The following is a 10873-nucleotide window of genomic DNA, read 5'->3' on the forward strand; positions in this document are numbered from 1 at the left end:
TCTCTCTCTCTCTCTCTCTCTCTCTCTCTCTCTCTCTCTCTCTCTCTCTCTCTCTCTCTCTCTCTCTCTCTCTCTGTCTCTCTGCCTTTCTCTCCCTCTCCCCCTTTCCCTCTCCCTCTCCCTCCCTCCCTCCTTCCCTTTGTCTGTCTCTGTCTCTCTGTCTCTGTCTCTGTGTCTTTCTCTGTCTCTCTTGCAACCCCCCCCATCTCTCTCTGTCCCTCTCCATCAGGACCAGCTGCTCTTCTGTGATGACTGTGACCGTGGCTATCACATGTATTGTTTAAATCCCCCCGTGGCTGAGCCCCCTGAAGGTAACCGACAGAACTCTCAAATTAAGGGCTGCGGAAGAGTATTTTATAGTGAAATGACCAATGTAAGGTGAAGTGTGGGGGAAAAAAGAAAAAGGTTATGTAGTTCCCTGCTACCCCTTTCCCAGGATTCCCTGTGGGGATACCGACTCACTGGAGAAACAGCTTTGCTGGACCAACTATCTCATTGATCTAGAAAACCTTAGTAGAGAGTGATAGCAAATAGATTCTTAGAAAACAGAAACTGGATTCAGAAGACAGAGACAATCTGCATATCCAGGAAAACAGGTCCAGGACTAGATGCCTGAAGACTGAATTTGGAGGAGGGGTGAGGAGTGTGTATCAAAACCTAGAAGAAATTTCTTTTTCTTTGGACCTGTGATTTTATCCATGTAGATTAACTCCTACTGTGGAAATCCCTCCCTTACTAATGCAGATAGCTATAAATTATAACAGCTACAACATAATATTTATAATATACCATTATAATGTATAATTACATACAAATATTTATAGAACATATGTAACATTATTATAACACATCATAATTTAGAATTACATATAAATTACATAATTTATAATAATTACAACTATCTATAATTTATAGAGTTAGAGAATTGCCAAAGACATAGGAAAGTGATTTATCCAGGTTTACACAGCTAGTATGAAGGGAGGCGGGGCAGGACTTTAAGCCTGGTTCTTTCTGATTCCAAAGCCAGCCCTCTTTCCATTACAAGCAGTCTAAAGAGTAAAGCATTCTGCCCAGGTACTTTGTCTCTGTTGAGTTATTCTAGGAAAATGGGGGACAGATGTGTTACAGATTTAAGGGATCTTTAAAAGCTCCAAAATGCTACATTTGGGGGAAGGGGTTTCAGAGACACTCCCCCTCCTCCAATAACTTTATTATGGTACTGACAAGAGAGGCAGAATGGAGTAGGGGGTAGAGTTGGCTTTGAAGCCAGGAGGACCTAGGTTTGAATATATCCTGGCTCTTAATGCCGCAGGCAGCTTTCCAACACTGCATTGTAGCGCAGGTAGCGGTGACCTGTCTTGGGAGAGGGAGTTTCCTCACTATATGAATGAAATCACAGTTCTAGCCCCCATCTCTATTCTGGCTTATAATGCGGGCTCTGGGTCAGGGCTAACACTGATACAATCTTGTTTTTTGTTCCTCGTCTAGGGAGCTGGAGTTGCCACCTGTGCTGGGAATTGCTCAAAGAGAAAGCATCCGCCTTTGGCTGCCAGGCCTAGGGGGCTGACCCCCGGGATGTAGGATGTCACTTGCTCCTGTCGAGCTGGTACCAGCACACAATTTCCAAACTCAGACCAAGCACCCACATCCCCACACCTAGACAGACCAACACAAAAGAAAACAGTCACAGAGGGACACACAAGGACACTTGAAAACAAGAGGAGGAGGCATGTATTTACCTCCCTTGGGTAGGTTCCACCACTTCAGACAGCCCCCTCCTGGGTCTTACTAGAAGGAACTTGTACTTTTCAAGAAAGAAAGCCCCAATTCCTCCCCTCACTTTCTCTCTCCCCTGCTTCCCCATTGACATTTCCCTCACTTTTGTCTGAGCACTGAAACTTTCTCACTGGTTTCTGGGCTAAATGGAAGCTGTTCTATGAACACTGAATAGTCATTCTTGTGCAGTCTGGTGTTTTATGTTCTCTCTGTTCCAAGAAACCTTCAATGATTCTCCAACCCTTTGCCCTCTCACTTGCCTTCTCTGCCCCCTTCACAAATCCCACCAGGCAGTAATACCTTCCACCCCTTCACTGGTTCAAGAGGACAAGCCTCACTGGGAATTTCCTGGTCCCAAAGCGGGCCACCATCCTGAAAATCTGGGTTGCTCCCAAACTCTGCCCTCAGAAACTTTATGTGAAAAAAAAAAGTTCTACTTTCCTGCTGCCCCAACAATATGTCCAGTGGCATGAATAACCCCAAGGGGTCCAGATCCCCTGAATTCAATCACTTGATAGAGGAGTGGGAAAAGAAAGAACAGGGAGATGAAGGAAAGAGGAAGAGAATAATGGGAAAATGTAAATGAAGTCTTGTGCCACCAGCCAGTGTTTGCTCTTTGCTTCCCAAATAGGAGAAGCTTTGGAAGGCACTGTGCTTGTCTGATTGACTTAGACATAATCCCCTGGATTGAAGCCTTTTTTGGGGGGGGGGGGAAGGCAAATTAGTTTGAGAGGTACTGTAAGTATAGACCATGGAGAGAAAGAGAAAGAATCTTTCCTTCCAACCAAACTTTTTGATCAACTTTTCTTGTTGGAACTCCAGGACCACAGCTTGGAGAACCAGGAGGCCAAGGTGACATCTGTTTTCCCTAGGTAAGGGGTAACCAAACCAAGTGTGTAGTTTGGTATTAGAAGCCCTTTCAGTATTGACAGTGTGAGTGGCACCAGGAGTACTTTTTTGCCAAGGAACTTTCTTAATTCTGACAGTATATTTTTTGCTGGGGTGAATTGAAGCATGATTCCTGGGAAGGTCTTTTAGGTAGCAGAGAGATGATTATTGATTATTTGAGAAGCTGCCTGGCAGAGTGGATGGAGAGGTGATTTCAAAGTCAGGAGGAACCAGGTTCAGGTCTTACCTTTGACACATACTGGGTACAGGATCCTAGGCAAGTAAACCAGTGCTCCTGGACAGGTCTCTAAGAAGGTAAATTTAAGAGCAGGTACCAATCTGCATTAGTAAAGGGTGTTCCTCACTGGGAATTCCCTCTATGCATGTAGTCACAAATCTGGTCTTCCTTTCCTCCTAAAAAAAAGCAAATAATTAGAATCATGAGACAAAATAATTATTTAGAAGCATCAGTTTTGGAGGTTCCTTGACTTTCAAATCTCCCTTTTGACTTTACCTAAAAAAATGAGTACTTGAAGGTAGAAGATGATCAGCTCAGATTCTAAAAATGGTGAGCATTCCAGGATGGCCCCATGGGCTGGAACTTGTCAGGCTGCCTTTGAAATGGGGCAGCAGGTTTCTGGAAAATCATTTGCCCAAAGGGCAGGTTTCTGTAGTGGGGACCCTGGTGCATGCTCTATTTCCCTGCTATCAGCTCCAACTCCTTGGTCCAGCTCCTGACTACAAAGGCAGAGGTTATTTTTAGCCCACAAACTCCCCCAAGAAGCCTGTTGGGATTTGGGGTAGCTGGCCACTTCTGCTGCTCTGTTTGCTTTCGAATTTGGCAGGAGCTCACATTTCCTGTGCTAATTGCTGGCAGCCAGTAAATCAGATGTAGCATAGGGAGGAGCTGAGCATTTAGTGTTCCTACCCCCTCCCCAACCCCCACCTTGCCCCTTTCCCTAATCCATTTCTTTGGCTGAAGCGACCCATGACAAGAGACTTGGGTCATTTTCCTGTACGAGAATGCAGGCTATGAGTGATTTACACGCATATATAATGATCTCATTTAAAAGGACTGTCCAGATGGAAATCACGTCTTCCTCCCAAGACATTGCCTTCTCCTTCCTAGCAATCCTACTTTGGATTATGAAGGATTGAGTATTTAAGAAGTCTGGAAATGTTTTTTGGAGGTTGACTTTCTCCACATGTGATTTGTTTGTTTTTCCCTTTGCCTACCTGGGGAGTGAAATCAGACTGACCATATTTTTTTCTGTTTTTGATGAGGTGACTCTTTAATTCTTTCAGGGCACAAAAAGACAGTGCTCCATGCTCCAGAGGGTTGATTATTGGGTTCTTAAAAATCATTTCAATTGACTTTGGGGGAAAATTCACTAAAATAATCCCAGATGTCATAAGTCCTCAAATCTTAAATATTTATGTGTAAATGTATATATGTGTGTGTCTACACACACACACACACACACACACACACACACACACACATACACACAAAACCAAAATCTTGGGACTCAGGTCCTTGCCTGATAAATGAAGAGTTTGGAGTCAACCTCTAAGCTCTCCCTGACCTAATGTTCTGTGATTCTATAAAATCAGTTGACAATGTAGGTCTCCTTGTAGATTGCTCTGAATCTGCCTGTCCTGCATCATTGCACACAACAAGGTTGTCCAGTCCAGTTCTCTGTCTGCAGGCACATCTGCTCTGATAGCATATGCTGAAAATATAGCCATCAAGTTTCCCAAGCTTATGGAAAAATAACTCACCACCAGTGGCTGCCGTAAGGAGACAGATAGACCATGTGGTCAAGTGTTCAGGGGTCTGGAATGGGGACATTCTTAGAAGGTTTCTGCATGCTGTTCCCAGCTTTGTTGTTTTCTTGAGGAATGACCCTAGGAAGCTCCTTTCATCTTTGTATACCTTACTTTCTTCATCTGGAAAGCAAAGATAACAAAACCCTGATAGTGAGGGCCCATTTTCGTTAGAAGAATTGGTAGAATCTTTATGAAAAGGGAGGCACAGGAGCAATGTAATCTAGGGAAAAGAACATTGGACTTCAGTTCAGAAGGCTTGGGTTCTAACCCTGACTTTGATACTTTATAGCCTGCTGCCACTGATGAGTCATTTCACATCTCTGGTCCTAAATTCTGCATCTGTAAAATGGGCATAATCATACTTGCACTTGCTCCGTCACAGGATTAGTGTGAGGGGAGGACTTTGCAAACTGAAAGCACCCTACAAATGCCAGCTGCTGTTATTAGATGGCACCAAATATTGCTTAATCTGGTTTTAAAGGGAAGGTGTTAGAATATTTGAAATTGACCATCTCTTTTGAACCTTGGTGGAACAAAGTATTAAAGTAAAGAGATGTACTCTGGTAGCTGCAGAAATCTGGGCTGCACCCAAAGTAACTTGCACATCCACTTCCTTTGCCTGAGTATATTAGGGTTAAATGCTTACCTGATATCTCCCTTAAGGCAGTGTTGTACTGGTTCTTGAGTCAAAGGACCTAAGTTGGAATCCCATCTTTGATGATTACTAGTGGTGTAACTTTGGGCAAATCACCTAACTTCCCTGAGTCTCAGTCTCCTTGTCTGTAAAATTTGAGGTAGTTGGCTTCTAAGGTCCTTTCCACTGGATTAAAAATAGGCCAATGGAAGTTCAGTAATGAGGGCCATCTTGTTTTTGGGTAAGACCATGCCAAAGGTATCTTGGGCCTGTCATAATGTGTATATAGATTGAGTTGAGGGGGATGAAATTTTAGAAATGTGTGCTTGAATTTAGTCTTAATTTTCAAAGTATTATGACTCCAGGGAAGCAGCCTGATAGAGTGGAAGAAAGTTGTGCTTGATTTGGAATTGGAGGACCTGGGTCTGTAACTTAGTATGAACAAGCCTTGGGTGTGACTTTGGGCAAGTCATTCAACCCCTCTGGGCCTCAGTTTCTTCTCCTTTTAAAAGAGAGGATTGGACTAGGAACTAAATGGTCTTGAATGACTAGCTTTAAATGTGGGCTATGCCCTCCATCAGAGGGCTAAAGAACTGAGGATGGAGACCTAAGTAAAGGGGAGGGGGACGGAGAATTCAGAATAGAGAATTGCCACTGATTCAAGAAAATCTAGGCATAGCTGGATCCTTAGGAGAAGTCACTATTAAGGGATATCAAGGCAGCTAAAGTTAACCCTTAGGGATAGCTCAGTGGCACAGCGCATAGAGCACTTGGACTGAAGTCAGGAAGACTCATTTTCCTGAGTTCAAATATGGCCTCAGATACTTACTAGCTGTGTGACTCTGGGCAAACCACTTAACCCCATTTGCCTCAGTTTCCTCATCTGTAAAATGACCTGGAGAGGCAGATGGCAAACCCCTACAGTATCATTGCCAAGAAAACTCCAAACGGGATCATCAAGAGTTGAACTCAACTGAACAACAGCAAAGACAGTCTATAATTCAATACTCCCTGCCTGATTACTTTTCCTATTCTGGTTACTTGCTGTAGCAGGAAGCTGAGCAATGAGGTGAAGGGCAATCATTTTAGATCACAGATCCAGAGGTAGAAGGGACATTGAGTCCAACCCCTTCATTTTATACTTGAAGAAAGGTTGTTCTGTGCCTCTCGACTCAGCCCTATACTTAACAGAGGGAAGGTAAAACAGGCATATCCAAGCCAAGGCTCCAAATCCTTTTCTACCTGTGGCCATGTAACCTAAAAGTAAAACAGTAAGCAATCAACATGAGAAAGTGGAAAGAGTGCTCTGAAATCAGAGGACTTTGGGTTTGAATCTCTGCTCTGCCACTTAATCCCTGCGTGACCCTGGGTAATTCTCAGCCTCAGTTTCCTCATCTATAAAATGAGAGCATTGGACTAGATGACCTCCTTGTAGCTATAAATCTATGATTTAGATAAATCAATTCACTTCTATGGGGTTCCACATTTTCTTTTTTTAAAGAATGCTTATTTTAACATTCTTTTCTTTCTAAATTTTGAATTCCAAATAATCCTCTTCCCTCCCACCCCTCTCCCACCTACTGAGAAGGTAAGCAATACGATATCAATTATACAAGTGAAATCATGTAAAACATATTTCCATATTAGTCAAATATCCAAAAAAAGCAAGAAAAAGAAAGTGAGAAAATCATATTTCAATTAGCACTCAGAGTTTATCAGTTCTCTCTCTAGAGGTGGATTGTGTTTTTTCATCTTGAGTCCTTTGGAATTGTCTTGGATCATTTGGTATTGATCAGAGTGGCCAAGTCTTTCACAGCTGATCATCACAGGACTCCATTTTTTTTTCAACTGCTAAATAGGGACTGCGGACTAATCAATTGCTAAGGTCCCTTCCAGCTCTCACTCATGTGGCTAGATGTGGGTGCTCACTTAACCTGGCTGCCCTCTCTTCTTTCTGAGTTTGAATTAAAATGTCTCAAAACAAAAGTCTTCATTCAGAACTGGGTACTAGAAGTGGAAATGGCTCAGCACCATAGGGACCTCTCTTTGACACTAGACCAGGTAGAGTGTGCAGGCCAGAGCAGGAGGATTAGCTTCCCCCAAGAAGTTTCATTTTTTTTGACTCTTGCCACATTGATGGCTGTGGGTGGGTGGGTGGATGCCATCAGAGCCTTGGGAAGATAACAGGTTTTCAGGATGGGGGAGGGTTTGGATTTCACAGTGATGGTTTCATGATACCCTGGAGAGCTACATTCATGGTGCATTTTAGTCCTCCTGCTTTGAACACAGCACGATTCCTTTCAACCCTTCCCTTCTCTCTGGTACAGAGGATGAAAAAAAAAGGTTCAGATACTTTAAGAAAGAAAAATGAGATGATTGTTACTGCTCTTTCTACAGGGACAAGTTTGGGAAACCAGTGTTTGTATTTTGTTATTGATGGTGGTTTAGGGAAAACATTGTTTGGAGTCTTAATTTTCTGTGCTTGGATGTGGTTGCAAAATCTGGAGTGTTGTATTTGGTTCCCAGCACTGCAGTTTGGGGCAGGGGTGTTTATGGGATGGAGAGTGGTTGAAAGAGGATGACTGGGAAGGTGGGTAGCCATGAATGCACCTCATATGGGGAGCAATAGAATGAACTAAATTCTCAGTCAGGAGAAGAGAAGACTTGGAGTGGGGGGGACCATTATAGCTGTCTTCAAGTCTTTGAAAGGCTGTTACATGAAATGGGGATTAAACCTGTTCAGTTGATCCAGGAGGGCAGAACCCAAAGCAACAGGTGGGAGCTGCAAAGAGGCAAGTTTAAACTTGAAGAATCCTGGGTCTGCAACTTACTTTTTGTGAGGATTGGTTTTCTAGCGTGAGGTGGACTGAAGTCTCTGGACCTAGTCTAATGCAGTCCTAATTCTAGAATTCAGTGATTCTCTGAAAAGTTTATGGTTCTTGTTTAGATATTATGGATGACAGTTTTCCTTAGGTAGAGAGCAAAACTCCTCTCTCCCCATCTCTGAGATAGCAGGGTATAGGAGAAAAGGCACTGAGAGTGAATTTAGAGTAAGAAGATTTGGATCCATACCTGGCTCTGCTAGCTATGACCCACATAACCTTGGGCAAATCACTACTCTGTTTCCTCATCTATAAAACCAGAGGTTTGGACTAGAACTCCATGGTTCCTTCCAGTTCCAAATCTTTTATATGCCTGTCTTCCCAAGACCCTGCATTACACACAAACTGACCACCTCTCCTTGTCAACCCAGGGCCAAGTTCTAATGATGCTACAGAGGTATTTTGTCCCAGAAAGTCCCTGTGTGGCCTCTAAATAACCTGCTCAAAGATTGATGGTCTATTTCCTCTTTCCCTGCTCTTCCATATATCATAGTCCTTGCATTATTACTGTAAAGAACTAGTTAAATCCTAGAACCATTGTTTTGTTGTTCTCAAGTCTTTATTTATTTATTTATTTGGGGGGACTGGACCTATAATTTTATTGCTATATGAAACTCCCAAGAAAGAAAACTCTCCCTATCAATGCAAGTCAGTGCCTTCTCTGCAACATATAGTCTTTTATAAAAGACAATTTTTTTTAACATTCTAGAACAAATGGAGTTTCTATTATGTTTCCTGGGGTCCAGGGTCACTATAATGCTAACAAATGGAGTTTCCATCTGTAGCCCTGATACAGTAATGTCATCTAAGGTTTGATAGCAGCTTTCAGCTTGACACAACTTATTAGTTGAGGCTGTGGGAGGGCTGATGGTGGAAGGAAGAAGGAAAGTCTAGGGAGAGAAGGGTGGTGAGGCAATTTTCTTTCAGTCATTGAGGTGACACTTTTTTTCTATATTTAGAGATGCTCAGGGAAGAGGCAGGGGGAGAAGTGACCCACAGAGGGTAATAGGGAGTCTATAACAGAGCAAGGGACAGTTTTGTGTGTGTGTGTGTGTGTGTGTGTGTGTGTGCGCGCGCGCGTGCGACGTGCATGTGCATGTGTGTGGGAGGACCTGAATTACTGACTTCCATTTGGAAGTCAATCAATACCCTCCCTTCTCCCTAGGACCAAATGGCTAGACAGTAGGTAGTGGAACGTATATAGCCATTACTTCTTCAAGACCCTGTTATACTGGCCTAATGAATCAGTGTCTAAGAACAGAAAGGCAAATAATGACAGAGGAAACAATACTGCCCTCCTTTCACTCCTCTTAAGATCAAGGGTCTTTGCCTAGTTATAGGGTCTCTGGTCAGATACATTCTTTCTGAAGGTTTCCCTAAAGCCCCTTTCTACCTGTTGTTGGAGTGGCCAGTTGAATCAGGAGAGCAGAGATGTTAGGAGTGGGCAGAGCATGAAGAATGTTTAACCTGGAGAAGGGAAGAGAAGACTCAGAGGGAACATGATAGTTCTTTTCAAGTATCTGTCTTCAAGTATCAAGGGCTGTCATGTGAAAAAGGAAGGGAATAGAATTATTATATGTGGCACCAGAAGGTAGAACCAAGAATAATACTTGGAAGTTTCAAGGATAAAAATGTGGGACAGGAGGGACCTAGATGGTAGAGCAAAGGCAGGAACTTGCCTGAGCTCTCTCCCAAACCCCTATACCTCCAAATACCTTTAAATAATGACCCTTAACAAATTCTAGAGCAGCAGAACCCAAAAAAAGGTGGAGTGAAACAATTTGCCAGCCCAATTCAACTTAGAAGGTCAGCAGGAAACGTCTGTTGCACTAGGGTGAGAGAGGAGTGCAAGCCAGTGAAGATTGGACCCCAGCAAACCTTAAGCAGGATTCTGGGTGACTGAGTCAGTGGCATCAGTGGTGGTTTCCAGACCTCTCAGCCCACATATGGTAAGGGGACCAGACAATGGGTCAGAAGGAGATTTACAGGGGTCCCTTTTCTGGCACTAGGAGTAGGAATCTGTTGCATTGCCTATACTTGGATCTGGGTTGCAATCCTGGGTCTTAGTCCCAGTGTGAGGAGGAGCACTAGCACAGCAGCTTGTGGCCACAGCGGAGCAGGGACCCTGATTACAGTCCCAGGGCTGAAAAGAGTGCTTGTGATTGCTCATAAACCAGTGCACAGTACCAGAGAATAGTAAACACACCTTTCTCTAGATCATACCACCTTGAAACAGCCAAAAACTTGTAGGTCCCCAGAATTACCTCTGAAAACAGCTGCACAAAAAAACTAAAGCTTAGGACAATTCCTCCTCCACTTGGGAGCAGAGCCCCACTTTAGCATAGAGTTAAAAGTCAAGAAATAGGCTGGAAAATGAGCAAAGAACAGAAAAAAAATCTGATCATAGAAAGTTACTGTGGTGACAAGGAAGATGAAAACACACAGAAGAAGACAACAAAGTAAAAATTTCTGCATCCAAAGCTTCAAAGAAAACTATGAATTGCTCTCTGGCCATGGAAGAGCTCAAAAAGGATTTTAAAAATCAAGTAAGAGAGGTAGAGCAAAAATTCAGAAGAGAAATGAGAGTGATACAAAAAAATCATGAAAAAAGAGTCAACAGCTTGGTAAAGGAGTCAAAAAAATACTAAAGAAAATAACACCTTAAAAAAAACAGAATAGCCCAAATGGTAAAAGCAACACAAAAATCCAATGAAGAGAAGAACTCTTTAACAAGTAGAATTGGCCAAATGGAAAAGGAGATACAAAAGTTCACTGAAGAAAATAATTCCTTAAAAGTCAGAATTGGACAAGTGGAAGCTAATGACTGTATGAGACATCAAGAAACAATCAAACAAAATCAAAA

At 42.8% G+C, this 10873-nt stretch overlaps 1 protein-coding gene across 1 annotated transcript in view; it reads left to right on the top strand.

The window, feature by feature from the left end:
• DPF3 (double PHD fingers 3) overlaps positions 1-1559 on the top strand; it is a 241970-nt gene extending 240411 nt beyond the window's left edge. Inside the window, exons 10-11 of the mRNA XM_027844832.1 lie at positions 230-311; positions 1489-1559. Coding sequence (XP_027700633.1) covers positions 230-311; positions 1489-1559 — 153 coding nt within the window. The remainder of the gene's footprint in view (positions 1-229; positions 312-1488) is intronic.
• Positions 1560-10873: the final 9314 nt, after the last annotated feature.

Source organism: Vombatus ursinus, unplaced genomic scaffold, assembly GCF_900497805.2.
Source record: "Vombatus ursinus unplaced genomic scaffold, bare-nosed wombat genome assembly UNPS02014945.1, whole genome shotgun sequence".
NCBI lineage: Eukaryota > Metazoa > Chordata > Mammalia > Diprotodontia > Vombatidae > Vombatus > Vombatus ursinus.